The sequence below is a fragment of the Spermophilus citellus genome, assembly GCF_964194105.1.
Source record: "Spermophilus citellus genome assembly, chromosome: 4".
Lineage (NCBI taxonomy): Eukaryota > Metazoa > Chordata > Mammalia > Rodentia > Sciuridae > Spermophilus > Spermophilus citellus.
In genome coordinates, this window is record NC_138185.1 from 38,711,450 (window position 1) to 38,734,629 (window position 23,180).

The 23,180-nt window shown below is 35.0% G+C and overlaps 1 protein-coding gene across 2 annotated transcripts in view; it reads right to left on the reverse strand.

Moving 5' to 3' along the window:
- The window catches only part of TASP1 (taspase 1), a 301,213-nt gene that overhangs the window by 29,178 nt on the left and 248,855 nt on the right, over positions 1-23,180 (reverse strand). For both annotated transcript variants that reach the window (XM_081289122.1, XM_081289123.1), the window contains one exon: positions 1,715-1,788. In XM_081289122.1, the coding sequence (XP_081145248.1) occupies positions 1,715-1,788 (74 nt within the window). The remainder of the gene's footprint in view (positions 1-1,714; positions 1,789-23,180) is intronic.

Here is a 23,180-nt window from a genome sequence, read left to right on the forward strand (position 1 = left end):
TATTTCCTTACTCATTTTGCTATCATGACTATCTTATGGAAGAGCATATTTCACAAAGCCTCCAAAACAACAATTCTTTCAGAGAAGCCAGGAGTCTCAGATATAGAAAACAAAGGGGTAAGTCCAAGTCTTATTCTCTTAAAAGGAAAACGAATTCTGCTATAGCTCCCTATCTCTTTCGAGTCTAGCTTATCATCTATAAGTTTGTCTTACTCATAATACAATAACATTCCAGTGTTTATGGGGAAAAAAAGGATTTTATTTTTTTAAATTAGCAGAAGTCAGCAGCCAAAGCATTAGAATTAAAATTATTTTGTTTTTCTGGAAAGCATTTGTAGTCCACTAGTCCAAAGGAGGAAAAAAGAGAGAGGGATTAACTCTCTGAAAGGAAGGTCAAAAACATAATTTACAAGTGAGGCAAGGGAAACAGCTGTATCTGCTGGCCCAATCAAGACTATCACAGCTGAAGACTTTACCAACAATATAAAAACTACATCTACCAGATGTCAAATGATACAACTGGAGGTCAAACATGTTTGGGTTCACTGTTCTCTCCAATTTCTTTATAGTATTTCATGTTAAATGATAAGGTGTCTTCCACAGACCACCAGCAGGTACTCCAGCAGACTGGCCTTGGTGCTGAAGCATATCTCATGCATGTTCTAAAATCTAATCAGGATCAATATGTTAAGTATGAGAGAAACTTAAATGGCTGCAAATCATTCATATGCCTGATAAACCACTTGTGTTGTTAATCAGGCTTGTTCAATATAAATCTTATGAGATCACCATTATATGTACAACCCATTTTTTACCAAAATAACCTTATATGGTGCATGACTATACATTTATTCTTTATTTGTTAATGATTCCATCTGTTTCAGATGGCTTATATCAGAGGTTTCCTTACTTGATCTTTCGAAATATGTAGAGTAAATCATTTCTTTTAAAAAGAGGCTGCCTGACTTCATAGTTTTGCAACCGAGGCATTTAATGTTAAGTAAATGGCATGTGTCACAGCTGTTTCTAAAAATGTTATTTACAAGAAGAATATGAAACTGATATAAAATAAATTCCACAAATTATGTATTTTACTCACAGGCTCAACCGTCATGAGTCCAGAGAAGCCAAGCAACTCAAGAATTGATACATGGATACCTATGTAATTGTTACGACTCTCTGAGGCATATGGTGCACAGAGGCAAAGCCCTTTGACTTCACACAAAGAAACCATTCCAGGTCATCCCTGAAGACACCAGAGCATAAGCTATGTGGTAATTTGAAGCATGTCAGCCACCTCTGCTATCAACATGCAGAGAGGCTTTCCAGGGGCTAATCTTACATTGCCCCAGTTTCCTTTATCTATTCCAACACTCTGCGGAATCATCCATCTATGTCAGTTCATCAGTTTTATTTTTTATTTTCTTTTCCTAATTCCCAGTTTCCTCTTTGCCAACTATTCACAATGGGCAAAGAGGAGCAAAGTGGAAAAAGACAGGGTTTTTTTAATCCCCCTTTCTCCATTACTGAAAGTAAAAAAGATCTGCTGTTTTTCTTTTGAATCATTAAGTGATCTTAATATGATTTGTATAAAGTTCACAGAGCTATTGCCCACAAGAGGTGAAAAAAAATTCATCTATATCAACTTAACTGGTTAAAGGTTTATACAGTGGCTATCAGGCTTTCAGGTTGTGGCCCAGTTTTTCCCACTTACCTTGGCTTTCCCATCCTGGGCTGACATATATCCAACACACATGCTCTCTGTTGTGTGGCTCCATAGAAATTCCACTGTGTGAAAGAGACCACAAATAGGCACATTCAGATCACAGATGGAAAATAAATCTTTGCTTTTTAATAGAACAGTTAAAGATAGCTTTATATTTAACACACTCAGTTCCCCACTTTCCATTTGCTCCTTCATAAATGTCAAGATGATTTAGTGCTCAAAACTGTGTAATGCCATTTATGTGAAATGAAAAATGTATTTTTTTCTTGTCAAAAATTATGATTATTACATGTAAAATAAATGCTCTTCTGTTTGAAACATAACATTAAACATATATACAATCATATATACTATACACAATGATTTAGTAAATGTAATATTCCATAGCATAGATTCTTTTAAAACACACACACACACACACACACACACACATATGCACACACACACCAGGTCTAGGTTTCTAATATCATTCTGTAGGAAAAGAAACCAGGATTCCTGGAGAAAGGCTGTTTCCAGAGCTGGGACAGAGAAAATGTAAAATGAATTTTAACCATCTTGTTGTAGAAAGTAAAAAAATCCTCAAAGAATGAAAGAGACTCATCAAAAAGAAACAAGGGTCAGCTTAAAGGGCTCCCACCGGCCAAATCTATGTCTATGAAAATAAATGTGAACCAGGTGTAGTGGCACACGCCTGTAATCCCAGCAACTCTGGAAGCTGAGGCAGGATCACACATTCTAGGCCAGCTTCAGCAATTTAGCAAGAACCTGTCTCAAAATAAAAATTAGAAAGGTCTGGGGATGTAGCTCAGTGGTAAAGTGCCACTGGGCTCAATCCCTACTACCAAAAAATGTTTTTAAATTAAAAAAAGAAAGAGAATAATGTATTATAATCACTGTTCAAAATAAGAACCAAAGAGCCCACATTGGTCCAAGCAAATAAATGAAAAAATGGCAAAGATAAGCTCTTCCTGGCAGAAGAAAGCCAACTAATAAATAAATACAGAAGAAATAACAGAGTTAGAAAAATCATCATGGTTGCTAAAACTAGTGGGTAAAGATTTGAAGAGGGAGAGGTTATTTACACCAAAATATCTCTTCACAAAATTCATATTAAATATAAAGTGGCAAACTGTAAATTCACTGTGAAAAAAACCAGTGGATTCCAACTTAACCAAATGATCAAAGCTAATTTGGCCAATTAAGGCACAAATGTGCCTTTAGAAAAGACACATTGAGACACATGGTGTTCTGCCAAGAACACAGAACCAGAATTTGAATGAGGAAACATCCAATAACCTGATCTAGCAACACTCTACTCAATATCTCGTTTTAACTCCTCAAAATTGTCAAAATCAAAAAATACAAAGGAGGATGAGAAGCTGCCCTAGTTTAAAGACAACATGACACTAAATGCAAAATGCAGTAATGGATTATATCCTGGACCAGGGTAATGTAGCAGACATTAGAATGGACATTTTTGAGAACATGGCTGGTATTTGAAATGGCTAGATAGTAGTGTGGAATCAATCAATATTAAATGTTATGATTTTGATATGTGCATTGTGATTATCTAGAAGAATGGCCTTAAGAAATACACACTGAAGTATTAGGAATAAAGGAGTCAAAATTGCCATTTCACTCTGAAATAATTAAGGAAAAAAAATGCCTGTCTTCTTCTTTCTCTCTTTCTCCCTACCTCCCTACCCTGCTCCCTCTCCCTCCCCTCACCTCTGTGTGTGTGTGTGTGCATGTGTGTGTGTGTGTGTGCGTGTGTGTGTGTGTGTGTGTGTGTGTGTGTGTAGAGGAAGGGAAAAAGGGAATGAATGGGGAGAAATGAGAATGTTAGGTAAATCTGGGGAAAAAAATCATGGGTGCCTTCTGTTCTATTCTTGCAACTTAAATGTAAGTAAGAAATTATATTTAAATAAAATGTTACAAAAAGAAAAATGCAAACACAGAAATCCACATGAAATTGTGAACTTCAAGTATATTCTTTCAAAATACTAAATTTTTAAAGTTTTGATGTACTTTCCAACAAAAGTTTCTGAAGTTACTGATAATAAAACTAAATTGCTCAACACTAAGCCCTCTCTGTCCCAGGCCATCCATCTGTTTATTTCTAAGCTAATTATGCCTAAGACAAGTGTTTGAGTTGAGACACAACTGTGGGATTAGCAGTCCTAGACTCTGAAGGCTTTGCCAGACATGTGGGGAAGAAAGAAGCAGTGTGAGGCAAAACTGAGTTCCTCAGATAGATGGTTCATTCCCTCATCATTAATTAATTATCAAACCTGCCAACGTGCTCAACAGACGCTCGTCAGAGGAGTGCAGGAAAACAGCATCACGCAATGAAGCAAGTTCTCCTCACCAGATGTTTTTCTTCCACACACATCTGCTTTGAACTTCAAAAATCTTAAAGTCCAGAGCAAGGTCTGGGATATTTTAAATTGCCTAATAGAGTAAAGGCACTCAAGTCTTAACTGAAGCTCCTCATAGAGTAGTAATAACGAACTGTATTCAAATACAATATTAAGGCATTTCTAAAATTATAATTTCTTATTTTGTTGCAAATATTAAGGTGAAAACTGCTCAGGAGGTAGACAAAAAGAAACAAACAAAAAAATGCCTGGAAATGTAGTCAATAAAATCATGAAAGCAGAGGATAAAAAGACGATTTTTTTTTTAATCAAGCAATGAAATTGTAGCAGCTATCAAAAGCCTTCCAACCAAGTAAAGCCCAGGACTGGATGGATTCTCAGCTAAATTTTACCAGACCTTTAAAGAAAAACTAATACAAAATCCTCCTCAAATTATTCCAAGTAATAGAAAAAGAAAGAACACTGCCAAATTCATTCTATGAAGCCAGTGTCACCCTGATACCAAAATCAGACAGATACATATCAAGGAAAGAAAACTTCAGGCTAGTATCCTTGATGAACATAGTTGCAAAAAATCTTAATAAAATATAGGCAAATCACATACAAAATATGTTTAAAAGATAGTGTACCATGATCAAGTGGATTTAGTTATAAGGATGCAAGGCTGGTTCAACATACACAGATCAATAAATGTAATTCACCACATAAATAGAGCTAAGGACAAGAATCACATGATTATCTCAATAGATGCAGAAAAAACATTTTAAAAAGTTCAACACCCACTCATGTTTAAAACACTAGAGAAACTAAGGATAGAAAGAACTTACTACAACGTTGTAAAGGCTATTTGTGACAAACCCAAGGCCAACATCATACTGAATGGAGAAAAACTGAAAACATTTCCTCTAAAAGCAGGAACAAGAAAGGAATGTTCACTCTCACCTATTCAAGATAGTCCTTGAAACTCTATACAAAGCAATCAGGCAAGAGAAAGAAATTAAAGAGATAGAAATATGAAAACTATCTGCAAATAATATGATCCTATATTTAAAAGACCCCAAAACTCCACCAAAAGACTTCTAGAGCTAATAAACATATTTAGTAAAGAAGCAGGACACAGAATCAACATATATTAATCAATTGCTTTCTTATACTCCAATAATAAACCTGCTGAAAAAGAAATTAGGAAAACTGTCCTATTCACAATAACCTCAAAAAATAAAATAAAATACTTTAGAATTAATCTAATGAAGGAGGTAGAGGACTTCTAAAATGAAAACTACAGAACACTAAAGAAAGAGACTGAAGAAGACCTTAGAGAATGGAAAGACCTCTCAATGCTCTTAGACTGGCAGAATTAATATCATCAAAATGGACATAATACCAAAAGCAGTATACAGATTCAATACAGTCCCTACAAAATACGAATGATATTCTTCACAGAACTAGAAAAAGTAGCAGTAAAATTCATATGGAAAAATAAGAGACCCAGAATAGTTAAAGAAATCCTGAGTAAAAAGAACAATGCTATAGGCATCATAATATTGGGCCTCAAATTATGCTAAAGGGCTATAGTAAGCAAAACAGGATGGCACTGGCACCAAAACAGTCATGAAGAGCAATGGAATACAATAGAAGACACAGAGACAAACCTACATAAATACAGTTACCTGATACTAGACAAAGTTGCCAAACATATGTTGGAGAAAAGATAACCTTTTCAACAAATGGTACTGGGAAAACTGGAAATCCATTTGTAGAGAAATGAAACTTGACCCCTGTCTCTTGCCCTGTATAAAAGTCAACTCAAAGTGGACCAAAAGACCTAGGAATTAGACCAGAAACTCTGCAACTGCTAAGAGAAAATGTAGGCCCAACACTCCAATAAGGAAGTTGGTATAGGAACCATATATACCAACTTCCTTAACAAGACTCCTAATGTGCAAAAAAGAAAACCAAAAATCAATTAAGTGGGATGGCATCAATTTAAAAACCTGCCAAACAAAGGAAATGATTAATAGTGTGAAGACAAATCCTACAGAGAAGAAGATTTTTGTCACTTGCTTTTAATGCCCAGAATAAAGAAAGAACTCAAAAAACTTAACACCAACCCCCAATGCCACAAATAATTAATAAATGGGCAGAAGAATTAAACAGACACCTTCTCAAGAGATAAAATACAAATGACCAACAAATATATGAAAAAATGTTCAATATCTCTGGCAATTAGGGAAATGCAAATCAAAACTACATTGAGATTTCATCTCACTCCAGTCACAATGGCAATTATCAAGAAAACAAATAATAAGCATTGGTGAGGATGTGGAGACAACAGGACAGTCATACATTGTCGATGGTAACGAAAATCAGTGCAATCACTCAGGAAAGCAATATGGAGATTCTTCCAAAAACTGGGAATGAAACCACCATATGACCCAGCTACCCAACCCCTTGTTATATATCCAAAAGATCTAAAATCAGCATACTATAGGGATACAGTCACATCAGTGTTTATAGCAGCACAATTCACAATAGCCAAGCTTTGGAACCAACCTTTGACAGATGAATGAATAAAGAAAATGTGGTGGGCTAGAGATATATAGTCCAGGGGCAGAGCACTTGCCTAGCATGTGTGAGGCACTTGGTTCAATCCTTATCACCATATAAAAATAAACAAAATAAAGCCATATTGTCTATCTACAACTACAAAAAAAATTTTTTTTAAAAGAAAATATGATTTATATACATGATGGAGTATGAGTCAGCCATAAAAAAGAGTGAAATTATGGCATCTGCTGGTAAATGGATGGAATTGGAGACTCTCATGTTAAGTGAAATGGACCAGACATAGAAAGTCAAAGGTTGAATGTTTTCTGATATGCAGAAACTAGTTCAAAATATGGGCCTCAGGAAAGGGACATAGTATGGCTTAGGTCATTTAATAAGTGCACAAAATGAAAGTCAAGCTAAATTCTTGGATCCTCAAACCTACATTCTATTACTCTGAAAATTAATCATTTTTATAATATAATTTTTTATAAAAAGTATTTATAATTAGCATTACATATTAAGAAGATTAAAATCTTTACAAACACCAAAGGACCATAAGACATCAAACACAATTCTTAAATCATTTTACTCTTAAGGAAGGCTTTTTAAGATCAATAAATTTAATTACATTTTTAAAATACATATGTATATATAGCATTTTACCATGTGGAAAAAACTCAAGAGATGAATGACAAATCTAGGAAAATATTGGCAATTAATTCATAGCACAAAGGGTTAATTCTTTTGAGTACTAAAATATTTATTCCAAATCAATAAGAAAAGACAAATATCCAAAGAAAAAACAAAAAGGTTATCAGGGATAACTCTAAAACATATGAAAAGATGCTCTACATTATTTATACTAAATAAAAAGTAATTATAATCACTAGATACCATTATTCAACTATTAGTCTTCACATATCAAAAGGCTTAAAATAACATAGTTAGTTGAGAGTGAAGAAGATAGCAGTCTCATATGGTGGTGAGAATACGACCATTTAGAAATATACATTCATAATTCAGGGTAGTTATGTTCTATAAGGTTGTAATTAACACTGAATTTACAAATACTGACTCATTGCTTTTAAGAGAAACAAAGGGATAAATAAGTTCCTGTTGGCCCCTAGTCACATTTTCAACAACTTATTAATAAATACCCTTATTTTATGTATGTTTTTATTTAAAGAAACCTTTAAAAATTTTTTTCTCCACATTTTTGTATTGGTGCATTATCATTGTACATACTGATGGGATTTGTTGTTACATATTCATACATGCACACAATACACAAATAATAATATAATTTGCCTTAACATACATTTCTTACAAATAATTAATTTAACACAGCATTTCTTTATAATAACACCACCTAAGAATGGCTTAACATTTTCTTGGCCTTATGTAATGTGCCTGTAAATTTCTTTGGCTCTAAAAAGTCTCATAACAATACTGTCCTCTATGCTTTTTAAATTGGTGGTTATCATTTCATGAATCCACGCAATCAGCTTCTTTCCCATATCTTTAAACATAGATGTTACTTCAGCATTTTCTGAAGCAGCCTCACATACAGATTGGTGAATTTCTCCCTTCTTTTTCTAGATGAACTATGTTGTTTGTTCATTAACAATGACTCCACAGCCATGAGTACTGTAGCTTGAGCCCGAGAGAGATTATCTAACATGCATGGAGGTTTCTCTGTAAGACAACACTACCTTCTTGCACTCCGGAACACTAGAAACACTTTAGCACTATGTTTGGGGGACATTTTGAACAACTAAATCATCAACAAAAGGCAAATGAAGAAAGTATGGCACTAAAAAGATTTGAAAAAGACATTTCCAGTATAAGAGCTTGAAACAAGAAGGCACAAGGTTTCTTTGTTCACCTCAACTGGGAATATGTGCATCAGATGACACCAAATTTTCACCATTTGGGCAAAAAAAAAGTCTATGAAAGTACTGAAATTCTGATTTGGGGGTTATAAATAAATTTTAGCAGTTATGCAAATTAACAAATATGGAATTCAGGAATAATGATAATTAACCATTTGATCTAGAAATTTCACTTCAAGGTATTTATTTTAGAGATGTGTTTCTATATGCATAAAATATTTCAAAGAATATTCACTGAAACAGTTTTAATTAGTAAGAAACTGGAAACAGATCAATTGCTTACCGGTAGATGGATATAGGAATAGCTATGATAACCTATACAATGGAATATTTACTATGCAACAATAAAAAATGAATGAGGAAGTTCTATGTGGGTGATATAAAATCACTGATATACTTTTTTTTCAAATGTTTTGACTATGAAACAAAACCAAAATAAAATTCCAAAACCAAAATAAAATGAAACAAATCCAAAACCAAAATAAAATGAAACAAATCCAAAACCAAAATAAAATGATATTAAAAAACTACACGTTGGCACTTAAGATACACATTGATTTATAACTGAAATTTTACAAACTAGCCTTTTTACTTGCAGTGTACTCAGTCTACTGGGTTCTTAATAGGCTACTTGTATTTAAGATATTCTGCTTCTGACTCACTAAATTGACTTTAGAACTCATTAATGTGACATAATCAGTTTCAAAAAACAATAATCTACAAGATAGTTTGGCTGGAAAAAAAGGTAAGGTGGAAAATAATCTATAGAGATGACACTGCCAATTTGTGAAAAAAAATTAAAGAGAAACATACATGAACATGATAGTAAATCCACACAGTCTCTGTGCATAAATATTTTAGAAACTAGCAACAGTGATTGCTACTGCAAAATGGTTAACTAAGAGGCTTATGCAGAGGTCAACCCATCTTTCACCATACATCCCTTCTAAAACTTCAGAATTTTGTCCCATTTTTATTTATCTTCCTTTTTAAAAAATGCTCCTAGGAATTTTGATTACCCTGTTTGTCTACATTATCTATAAAGAATTAATTTCTTCTCAGTTTAGATTAAGACAATATGAACTACTAAATTTAAAAAAAATTTATTGGTGCATAATAATTATGCATGTTAGTGGAATTCATGTGACATATTCATATGTGCACAAAAGATAATTTGGTCAATTTCATTCACTAGTTACCCACTGCCCTTAGCCTCTTCTACCTCCCCCTCATCTCCTTCCTCTCTACACTACTGGTCTCCCTTCTATTTTCATGAGATTCCTTTTTAATCTTTTCTTTCTCTAGCTTTCACATATGAAAGAGAACATCCATCCTTTGACTTTTGAGTCTGGCTTATTTTGTTTACCATGATTGAACTACTGAAATTTGATTTAATAAGATGTTCCCATATACATTTTTATGCCTTTATTTTATTTATTTATTTTTGTGTAGTACTGAGGATCTAACCCAGTGGCTCACATGTGCTAGGCAAGCTCTCTAACACTGAACTATAACCCCAGCCTATTCCAGTATACTTCTTTTTTATACATATATTTAGTTGTCGATGGACCTTTATTTTATTTATTTATCATTATGTGGTGCTGAGAATCAAACCCAGAGCCTCACACACAAGGCAAAGTGCTCTATCACTGAGCCACAACTCCAGCCCTCCCGTATACTTTTAATTGTCTTTCCTAAGATGTTTTATCATAATGTGAAGCTCATCAAATGTTTTCAAAATGTTTCTTGTCTCATAATTATATAAAAAGATAATCAAATCCTATGAGGGTACGTTAATAAATCCCTATTTATTCATACTAAGTACACATATTTAGGACAAAATCTATTATGTTCAAACAGCAATCAAAATAAAACAAAAAAAATTTATCAGGCAACTTCCCCAAACTGCTTTTCCATTAGAAAAAGAAGAAGGAAAAAAAGCCAAAATCATACATTTTTTAAAATAAGTAACAAACATTTATTTGTCTCAAAGGTAAAGTTTACCTCTGTCAAAACTGTTCCATTATTAGTAAATTCCTGGTTTATAATTAAAATGCAGCAAATGTAGTTGTTAAACTACAGTTACATAGACAGAAATCAATATGTCAATAAAAGAGTAGCATTTCTTAACATTAATGATATTTAGACATCTAGGTTAGTTTCCTGATTGGGAGATTATATTGTCCCACAGAATATTAAAAACGGACTCTAATTGAATCTGGGAAATGCAACTTGATAGCACCGGCATTCTTCTCCATGCAATTGTTGCATGAAGGAGAGAGACTGTGAACTCACACAACTCACAGTGCAAATGAGTGGCCTGGAGTGGTATGTCTGGGCCTGTGGAAGTTCTAGCTATATGGTCTTTGGTGTGATCAGGCTCAAGTTTATTTCCTTTTAGAGAAGCTCCCAGCCTTTCACTAATGATTATTTTCTTTGATAACAGCCAGTGACTGTTTACAACCTCAACTCCTGATTCAAAAAGGATCACTGTTTTTAAGGCCAAAGTCCTTAGATTTGTGAGTCTACTAGAAAAACCCACACATGAAAAGACCCCACATTAAGAACATGTTACAGTAAGTTCCTGAGTATACTTAATATGTGAAAAATGGACATAGGGATTTGGCAGGATTCTTCTCCACCAAGTGACTTTTCACCATTATGTCATACAAAGAATGATATGAAAAAAGGTCCACATCATGATTTTGTGCCAGTGCCAGAGAACGGTTTTGGTAGAGATGAGGCATACATGTGTTCCTTAATAATAATAGGTTAATGGCATTACAGGGACATTCAGAATGAATCTGTATATAATCTTAGAAGCCAGTCTTTCCAGCAAGTTGTATTAGTGCTTTGGAGCAAGCAACTTAACTATTGAATATAATGCTCAAGCGTGGCTCTATTTCAGTCTTAATGGTACTCTGCTATATGAGGCTGCCCTAAGCTCAATTACAGTGCTTTGCCTCCTAGTGGCATTTAAATGACCACCTCACTGGTTAATATTAGAGCAACAAGCTACCCCTTGCATAATGCTTCTCTCAGGATACTTCTTTCTCCTTCAATATCACCCACAATGACATCCTGTTCAAATTAAACAAAATAAAAGTTTCCTTACCAGGTTGCAAGCAAGTTTTTTCTATCCAAATGAATTATCTTTTCTAACCAGAAAGAAGCTCTCAGCCACTGGTTTAAAAAAAAAAAAAAGTCCTACAATTGTTAACAATCCCCAGCTGCACTGGCTCCCGCACCCATTTAAAACCTCTCTGCTTGGCTTCACATCCCAGACTTTCTTGCAAGGAAAACAGAACTCTAAAATCAGAACCTTCTTGGGCTGGGCAGTTGCCAAGTCAACCACCGCTCCTTAGCCTTAGGTCGAATGGCATACCCTAGGACATTTTGCACAGTGTTTAAGTTACTCCTTAATGAATAAAGAAAAAAAAATTTAAACGGGAAGAATGAGGAACTGTAAACAGAACAGACTTCTCTTATCTCTGTAGATTTCACTCCCTGGTTGTAAGGTTCTTTATAACCCAATAGAGAGTTCATCTTTTTTTTTTCTTTTAAGGTACAAAAATGCTTTACTGTTCTGACATGGAATCCTTAAGATTCATACAATGCATGTCCCATTATGGTCATGAAGTAACTGAGTTGGCACACTTCCCTGAAAAACTTTCACCACTGAACTGTCTAGGGAGCAATGGGGACTGAGTTCTATAGAATCCCAGTTACACTAAGCCAAGAAAATAATCATTCTCGCTTTCTTTCCAAGGCTCATTCAGGTTTGTTCAAGAATAAATAAGGATGCTGGTTGAAATGACAGGGATGTGAATCAAATAGTAATATAAGCCCTAAAGGACATTTTTAGTTCTCTTCCTGTTTTATCATCTTATTGTATTAGAAACTGCCGGAAATAGGGGGCCACAGGCTGTGACTCACAAGTTCTCTGGTGAACAGAAAACAGTAAATGACTTTTACTGAAACACAATTTTATTCATTCAACAATGTTTTAGTCTTTATTTTATACCACAGTGATCTCTATTACCCTCTAAATAGATGAAAATTGACTTAAAAAATTGCCAAAATGCTTTCCTGAGGTTTTAGAAGAACTACCATAAGAATTACTTAATTACTACTACAAGGCTATTTTAAAATCTTTATATTTCAGATAGAAAATTTCATAGCCAAAAAACAAAAACCCCAAAACTTCTGGTTAAATATAGATAGAACTCTACTTCTTATGATGGAAAAGAAAATTGCAAATGAAAATCTATCCCTAATTTTTGAAAAGCATTTTAATTATATTTAAAGGAATATATAAAGAAGATGATAGCTACTTGTAATCAATATCTTTGTATTTTAAAAACAAAAGCTACTCTGAAAATAACAGTCTTACAGAACTACCTCAACAGATTAATGCTACTCTCAGTCATTGTCAAGTTTAAATGTCATATCTGCCTTATTCATCTGGCATCTAAGTTATTTAATTTGCATCTTTCTATCTGACCCTTAAGTACGAATTAAAATGCCAGCTTATCTGTTAGAGCTGCAGTGAAGATGTATCAATTCCAAAGCAGGCAATAAACAAACGAGCTTCCTATGATCACTGGACCCTCACATAGAACAAAGTTTTAATCCAATTTTTCAGATAAATTATCAACATAAGACAAACATCCACAAGGCCTCTTTCTCCCTACTAGCCTAAAAGATAATTTGCCTTCTCTTTGACGACTAGTTTTTTGCTCCCGAAGCCTTGCAGAAATGCCTAGTCATAAGTGCTCACAGTGGCGTGTCCCATGTAATGGAAAGAAGTGATATTGCTGGTGCCTGGAGAATGAAGCTCTTTTGAAGTACATGTGTTTATATGGGCTCGCCAAATTTTTAATGCCAGTAAAACCAAAAGGCAGTTGGGATTTTAACTTACAGTAAAATGACCTTTTATTTTTTTTAATGTTTCAGGAAGCATCAATTCAATCTCACATTTTTTATTTTTAAACCACAGCATGTTTTGGTACCAGCAACAACAATAAAAACAAAAGTATTGGATAAAAAAATTTTTTGCCTATTCTAAGAAAGTTCAGAGAGGGGTGGACACCATATTTAAGTTCTAGTTGGCAAAAAATAGAACAGTTTCATTTGATAACATCAGGCCTAAAATGATAAACGAATTCATTATCCTTCCAGGTAATTATGTAAGAAAAAGCAAAAATTCTCATAGAATAAATTACATATCATTTATATAAAGTTCAAAATCAAGCAACAAAAACGACAGTTTTTGAGGAGATGAAGAGAAGTGAAAAGGCTTTAAGAAAAACCAAGGGGTAAACACAAAATAAAAAATGGGGGAAACAAAGTAGGAAGATCAAAGAAGCCCACACATGGGCTTCAAAGATAAGAATGATGGGCAATTTTTAGGCTATTGGCAAGCCCACAGGTGTTCATTTTATTATTACCCTTTATAACTTACAAATTTATGATGCCCTTCTTTTAAAAATATATGAAACATTCCATAGTAAAAGATGAAATAAAAGAGACAAGGGGAAAAGTGGTAGCTGGACAGATGGAAGCAGTATCATACACAAAACTTCATTATCAGCACCATAAACATATTCCCAGAATGAAAAGAACCTAAAGTTATTCTCTGAATCAGGTGGGATTAAGTTAATGGCAAAGTAATAGCATGTGTGCTCATCAGATAGTCAGACTCTGCATAAACTGTGGGCCTAAAATCTGTTTAGAATGTGGGATTTCAACATAGGCTTGGCTCAGTGGCCACTGGCCACTGGCCAAATGCACAAACTTTTTTACTCCTAGAAGCCCATATACGTCTATCCTGGATTGCTTAAGAGTTTCCTAATATATACAGTCTGTTTCCAATTGGCCCTAATACTCACTGCTTCCTACTAACCACTCCACAGCAGGAACTTCTGAACTTCATAGGGTCAACCAGGCTCCAATCAATCGATGGTGTACAGGATACAAAGGAAAAAATGTACCCCTTTAATAAGAATAGTTGTTTATGCCACATATTTGCATATATTTTGATCACCTGTATCTAATCACAAGCTTAACATGGCAAAGAACTGACTGCTTTCACTGAAAGGCTTGATGAGCCTTTATTTGCACATTTCCTAACCTTGCTATATACAACAGCTCCCATAAAGCACTTCTGTAGACCGCCTGGAAAGCACATGCAATTATACTTTAGCAGGTAAAAATATATTGGCTTTTCCCCCCTAAAAGCAGAGAGAAAATTAATTCTTTTCAGCTGCTGCATCCAGGGACAAGCATTTGCTTTGTGTTAAATCTGTGATTTGTAGGCTGGGCATTGTCAGCATCTCATGATCTGGGGAGTGGGAGGTGGTAGGATGAGTGTTGCAAAAGTGTTCACATCCAAACTGTCCTTACACAAGGCTGTCTGAAGAGGCTGTCTTCTGCAATCCATTTAAACTGTCTCCAAATCTTGTTCCTAGACATTCGTTATCCAAATTCCCAACCCATATTGTTTGTTTTTTAGAGTAAATGAGGATATTTTATGCAACATTTCATCTTTCTGGGAGAGTAGTTGACTTTTAAAAAATGTTCTGTTAGATAATAACAAACCTTGATTTTTCACTTAATTCATTTACCCCCAAATTATTGGAAACCCCACAATCCCTGTCCTCAAATGGCTCACTATATGGTGGTATGATTATCAGGAGGAATTTTCTTTATTTTTAATTAGTGCATATTAATTACACAAAACGGTGTTTTTCATTGTGGCATATATGTACTTACATAATAACAAATTTGATCAACGTCACTCCCCAGTACTTCCTCCACTCTACCCATCTCCCTCCCCAACTCAATCTTCTACTATAAGATCTTCCTTCTACTTTCATGGCATCGTTTCTTTTTAATTTTTCCTGTTTGTTTGTTTCCCTCTAGCTTCCATATATAAAGAAAACACAGGATACTTTTCTGAGTCTGATTTATTTCACTTAACATTATGATCTCTAGTTTCACCCATTTTCTTGCAAATGACATAATTTCTCTCTTCTTTAAAGCAGAATTAAAACTTCATTGTGTGTATATACCACATTTTCTTAATTCATTCATCACTTGACAGACACCTAGGCTGATTTCATAACTTGGCTATTGTGAATTATGCTTCAGTAAAAATATGGGTATGCTTGGCTGGGGTTGTGGCTTAGTGGTAGAGTGCTTGCCTAGAGTGTGCAAGGCCCTGGATTGGATCCTCAGAACCACATAAAAAAATAAATGAATAAAACAAAGGTATTGTGTCCAACTACAACTAAAAAAAATAAATATTAAAAAAATATGGGTAGGCTGACTTTTAATTCTTTTGGATAAATACCAAGAAATGGTATAGCTGGATCATATGACAGTTCTGTTTTTAACTTTTTCAGGAACCTCTATACTGATTTTCACAGTGGCTACACTAATTTACATTCCCACCAACAATGTTTAAGAATTTAAGAGTTCCTTTTCCCTGCATTCTCACCTCTGTACCAGCATTTACTGTTTGTATTCTTTTTTTAAAAAAAAAAACATATACTGTTTGTATTCTTGATGACTGCCATTCTGACTGTAGTGAGATGAATCTCATTGTAGTTTTGACTTGCATTTCCTTGATGGCTAAGGATGTTGAATGTTTCCTCAAACAATTATTGGCAATTTCTTCACAGAACTGCTTATCATTACTTCCTTTTGAGAAGTCTGTTCAGTTCATTTGCCCATTTATTAATTGGGATATTGAGTTTTTTATTGTGGAGATTTTTTTATACATTGCTTTTACTTCATCATTGCTACAAATCTCACATTTTATGACAACAGTCTTTAAAAATTCAAAAACATGACCAAAAGCTGTGTGATCGAATATGTTACATCTTATGGATATATAATAATTTATAAACATTATTATATTATACTATTAGGCTTCACTTTCCCAATTACTTGATATTGTAAATAATCTGCTCTGAACAGCCTTATATCTAATTCTTATCCAAAGTGCTTATTTCCCACACCTGCTTATAGCATGTACCTGTGGAAGCATCACCTCCCAGCACACAACTTATTGCTAATACTGCTCGTGCCTCCTGAACCTCTCTGTTGTTTTTAGGATTTGCAATTTCCCAAGGGTTGTATGAGAAAGGATAGTACTAGCAAGTATCCTGATTATCTCAAGGAAAGCTTCAGAGGACCAGTAGTGTACACCTATGGACTGGGTATATGGAAAGGTCAGATGTGTCGCCCTCCCTGCTTTCAGATGGAAAGGGTGACTACTGCTCAGATTGAGTGCAAAAAGCTCCCAAATGCTTTTTTTTCTCTTGACAGTCCCCAGACTGTGGTATTAGGTCCCCCTGGACAGCTGAGGGTGTTATTTTTACTTTGTTTTCATAGGGGCATTTTAAAGAAAAGGCTAGGTAAAATAACTAAACCTTGAAGATGCCATAGCAGTTAGCCAGATAAAGATGGGAAGGAAAGGAATTCCTGAGAAGCCTCACAGCAGGAACAAGGACATTGAGTAGAAATTGCAGTGCATGCAGGAATTCACAGTTCTTTCATGGGGGGTGGCGGGTCCACTCAGGGGTACTAAATCACTGAGCCACATCCTCAGTGATTTGTATTTTATTTAGAGATAGGGTCTCACTGAGTTGCTTAGCACCTCGCTTTTGTTGAGGCTGACTTTGAACTCTGGATCCTCCTGAGCTACTAGGATTACAGGTGTGTGCCACCTGCCCCACATAGACAGTTCTTGAATATAGAAACTGTGAGGCTGGATGTGACACAGGATACAGATATGAGGATTGGGCAGGTTAGAGTGAAGACTTTTGTTCTTTAAAGATTCTGTATATCAATCATTCACTGTGCAGAAGCTTTTTAATTTAATGCCATCCCATTTGTTGATTTTTATTTCCTGAGTTACATAAGGTCTATTCAGGAAGTCTTTGCCTACACCTATATATTTTCCTCTATTTTTTTCTTCCAATAGTTGCAAAGTTTATGATCTAATTCCTGAGTTTTTGATCCAACTTTTGTATAGGGTGAGAGATAGGGATCTGTTACATATGGATAACCAGTTTCCCCAGCACCACTGCTTGAAAAGGCTATCGTGTTTCCTAATGTATGTTTTTGGCACATCTGTCAATAATCAGATAACTGTAACTGGGTGAGGTTATTTCTGTGTCTTCTATTCTATTCTATTGCTCTACATGTCTGTTTTTGTGCCAGTACCATGCTGGTTTTGTTATTATGACTCTGTAGTATGATTTGAAATTGGGCATTGTGATACTAAAAGCATTGCTCTTTTTATTCAGTACTGCTTTGGCTATTCTGGGTCTTTTGTTATTTGATATGAATTTAGGACTTTTTTTCTAGTTCTGTGAAGAATGGCATTGGTATTTTGATGCGGATTGCACTGAATATGTAAATCACTTGGGGTAATATGACCATTTTAACTATATTAATTCTGCCTATCCAGGAACATGAGAGGTCTTTCCATCTTCTGATGTATTCTTTAATTCCTTCAGTGTTTTTTAATTTGTATAGTAGAGGTTTTTCATCCTGAAAGGAGGAATTTTTTAATGCCTAGAAATACATTTTAAATCCCTATACCCCAGTGTGTCACTAGGGCTCTAGGACCTGTGATCTAATCTTCTCAAACAACTGGGTTCAGAAAAAGCATTAAGAATTGCTGGCCTAGGAAGAGAGGCAAATACTTTGATATTTGATGAGGTTGTGATGTTTATAAGGGATGTCCACTGCACAGTGCTAACAGAGCACAAAGAAGGTGTAAATCTTCTGGTGGGGAGGGCTTCCAGAAAATTCTAAGAAGATTTACATTTGATCCAGGTATTAAAGAGGGAATATTATTGGGCAAGGGCATTCTCAGCAAATGCAACATTTGCAAGTTTGTGGGGGAAATAACATGATCCTTTGAAAGATGTGATTTGGAGTTTAGAACTTGAAATATTGGAGATGAAGGAAGGAAAAGGACTAGTTGCAAATGATAACTGAAAACATATCCTGGGGTCAGATGTGGGAAGGGATTTTCCCACCAAAATAGGTAGTTTCAATCTATCCTGTAAAGAACTGACCAGCAGAGGTGGGTATTGTGTGTGTGTGTGTGTGTGTGTGTGTGTGTATCCTTATAGAAAAATTAAAAGTTGAGCATATGATAAGTGGAATCTAAAGACCTGATCTTATAGAAGCTGAGACTAGAATAGTGGGGAAAAGAGGGAAAGGAGAAGACAGGACAGGTTGGGGGATATAGAGAGGTTGGTCAATGGACAAATATAACTATTAGACAGTTGGAATAAATTCTGATATTCTGTTGCACAGTAGGATAAATATGGTTAACATTAATGCATTGAACATTTCAATATAGAAGACAGGAGTTTTAATGTTTTCACCACAAATAAATAATACAAATTTAAGGTGATAAATATGCCAATTATCTTGATTTGCATATTATACAATGGCTAGGTAAACTAAAATACATTGTACCACATAAGTATGTACAATTATGTGTCAATCAAAAACAAACATAAAAAAGCAGAGTGTAAGGGAGTAACAGTAAAAGATACATGTTTTGTTTTATTTTAGCATATGTATAAATTTATTCAACATGTAGCTTACACATACAACAAACTAATTACATATACTTATGACACTCTTGTTTTGATCATTAGTCTTCTAATCCTGAGTTAGTGTGGCTCTCCTGGACATGTTTTTATTTCTTCCCTTTCTGCTTCAGCGCTGTTGTCAATTCTCTCCTGTTCACCCCCGGTATGCGGACCATGGTGAGATTCTTTGACCAACTGGAGATTTGTTGTAGAAAGAACACTCTAGAGGAATTCTGCAGGTGTGACATGAAAAATAAAGTACTGGAGCCTAGATATGGGGAGGCTAAAGAGATGATCTAGAAAAGAGTGATTAGGAACTGATCAGATTTGTCCCAGAGGATCCCAGAGAACCAAGATCCGCTGATAGAAACTTAAGTCTGAAAGAACTGTCTCAAGTTCCAGAGAGAATCCTCATTTGTCATTGCAGTCATTTATAAGCCAGAGGGCCACTTGTTGGTGAGAGGGTTTAAAGGCTTATTAGTTATCTATTGATGCATAATAAATTACCCCAAAATGTAGTGATGTAAGAAAACAAACATTTATTATCCCATAGTTTCTGTGGATCAGGAATTCAGGATTGGGTTCAATTATCAGAACCACAAAATTTAAAAATAAAACTAAAACGGCAAAGGAATTTAGTAGTGACTTTGTTGGATGATTCTATCTCAGGATCTCTGATGATATTTCAGTTAAGATGTTGTCTAGCTGTGTAGTCCTCTTAAGGCTCATTCAGATCTGAGCTACTTGAAGCGCCTCATTGGCTGTTGAAAGGAGATCAAAATTTTTTGGTACATGGACCTCTCCAAAGTTCTGCTTGAGTATACTCCCAATATGGCAATTGGTGTCCCAACAGAAAGAGCAAGGAGGAAGCCACAATGACTTTTTTTGACCTAGTCTCAGAAGTCACATACTATCACTTCTGTTTTCTTCTTATTCATTGGAAGCAAGTCTCTAATGTCTAAGTCATGCTGGAGGGGAATAAAACTAAGTTCTACCTCTTGAAGGGAAAAGTAGCAAACAATTTACAGATAAAACACCTGTAACAAGGTCACACAAGGGACCTTGAAAGTTCCTTCCTATCTGATATTTTCCACTCTCTCTCTATTTAAAATGAGAAAATGGAGACTTAAGGATGTCAAATAACAAGTTAAATGTCACATCCCTAGAAAGGGGTAATGTCAGGAACCAAATGTGGGGCTGACTGCTAAGCATGTACCCAGGTGGCTTTTCATTTGTATACAGCATCGTCACCATCTATGGATGAAGAGGAAACAAAGGGTAAACTTCAAAAATGTCCTGTACTTGAGTCTTATCACCCTTGAAGCAGCTCACCAGGGCTCTTGTGATTGATATATTTGGTTGTGAAGAGACACCCAGTCAGGCTTCCTGGAAACTCCAAGTGGCAATGGGGTTTGACTAAAACTGCTTTTGTGATGTAATGAGAACATTTTTTATGATTTTCAGAAAAGAATGTAGACACTGAAAAAGCTAAAGTTAGAGATTGTTTTGATAGTACTATTCTTGAAACAAAAAGAAATCAAACAATATATAGTATTCAGGTATTGTTTTAAATTTGGGGAACTGTTTTATTTTATTTGAATATATAGGGGGAAAAAACTTCTTGGTTTATCCTGGACATTATTGGGAATTAAGTAGCCATGAGTTTATGAAGTTATATTTTCATGAGAATTTGAAAAAGCAATCAATGAGAAATCACAGTTCAAATCTTCAAAAATTAAGTTGTGGCCTGATTTGAAAGAATTGATAGGATATAGCACGTAAGAACCCACTTGATCTCCATGTCTGAAATAGTGTGCAGAAGTTTATTACAGATGCTTGCAGGAAGCCACTCCTGAGCTATTTCAGCCTTGAGCCAAGGAGATTTTGGTCTGGCACTGCACACTATTTCGTGGGCCACTCCCACTTAATGGATTATGCAATGCATGTGACTTCAGTCTCCAGCTAGCTCCATTGGGCTTGGACAGCTCACCTCCTACCTTATGTGGCAGAACATTCTATGGAATACCTTTGAAGTTTCCCTCATATATAATAAAGCAAATGTGGGCTTCTCTCCCCACCCCACCTCCCACACTCCCAGTGTGAAAGCTCCACGGCTAAAATCCTGGCACCTTCCTATGCCTGCTTTTCAAAATTGCTTCCTGATCGTGTTGTCTTTTCGTGGCCTTCCTTTTTCTTAGCTTTATCTCACCACCAGCATACTCCACATAGAAGAACTCTGGCTCAACTGTCCACACAGGAGATGCTTCTCCTCTTTACAGGTCCAACCTTCCATTACAAGGATATGCAATGAGAAATATTTAAATAATCCTGACGCTGTCAATGCTGGTTACTGATTGTCACTGTTTTGAATCAAACTCGAATCAAAGTATAGAAGAGAAGCATGGATAACAATAACAATAACAATGATTGCTAGAGATGAGATACAATGAGAGAGGAAAAGAAATGTGCAGGAACTTCCCTCAACTTATGTAGTTGAAGGGATGAGGGATGGTTGATACAAATTATATTAGGTTGATAAATCAAGAGATAGTGTGCTAAACTTGCACATAAAATTAAAATATATTATTTCAAGTTAGAGCAGAAGTCCAACCAAAGTCAGAAGAGAAGGGGAGTGGGATGTGGTGTGAGTTGCGTTTTTGTTTTTGTTTTTATTTTTTCAGAACATGAAGCCACAAGTTACTGACTCATCAAGAAACAGAAACATGAGTGCATTCTAAAGAGTAAAAGTGTTTCCCATAAGAATAACCAGAACCAGAGGCTGACTGGTGACTCTGGGAATGGGGTGGCAAAGATGGCTTTTACTTCTTATTCACTAAATTGGCTCCATATATTTAATGCTTCTTTTGAGATAAAATAAATTAGTTTACAAATAACTACCTTGGTAATAGAATTCAACATGAGATAAAATTCTATGACTTATCCTTAAATATGTATTTTTACAATGAACCTGAAAAACTGAAAGACAACCAAAAGGCCCTAATAATCCTCAGGACTGACTCAAATGGACCAGAGTTCAGGATCAGTAAAGTGGGATACTCCTTTCTGGAAGGAAACAAACTAGGAATAATCCAACAAACAATTTTAATAATTCTCACCTCCCAAATACCAAGGGTTAGTTTTCTGAGTTTTTATTGAAGGCCCAGATAAATCTTCTGCATATGTTTAAAATCAATTCCTTCCTTTCTAACTATGGAAGACTATTCAAAATATTAAACAACAATTAGGATATCAAGGGCTGGGGCTGGGGCTCAGCAGTAGAACACTCGTCTAACATGTGTGAGGCCCTGGGTTCAATCCTAAGTGACACATATAAATAAATAAAATAAAGGTGTTGTGTCCACCTAAAATTAAAAAACAAATTTAAAAAAATAATTAGGATATCAAAGAAGCAAACCACCATTTGTCATGGTTTAATCAGAGATGACAATTTAAAAATATGTATGTTTGGAGTAGGGTAGGTAAAGAGAGATGATAACAAAAAGAATAACGGTGAGATTGATGATCAGAGTCCAGTTGACTCTGAGAAAGGTCTTTTAGATTAAAGAGCTTTTTTTTTAAGGAATGAATGAGAAGATTTTATGAAAATGTTTCGGGCTTCTGTAGAAAAATACTTTTTATACCCATTAAGAAATACTGAGTCTTCTATTTTATAGACTCACAGAAACTCAGGGTAGGAAAAGACCTGTACTATAACAATTAACAATAATCATACAGTATAATCAGGTATCATCCACATTTTCTGTATACAAATTTATATAAAGGTTTGAACTACCACAGCCTCTGTGGATAAATATTATGCTTGTATATTGAAAAAATACAGAAGAATATATCAAAACACAGTACAAAATTCATACAATAGAATACTATGTAACAATGAAAATGAACCATTCCTGTCACATGTAATAATAAATCTAATGGGGCTTAATGTTGACTGAAGACCAGACCATTCTTTTCTGAAAATAATGCATATTCTATGATTCTAGTTTTA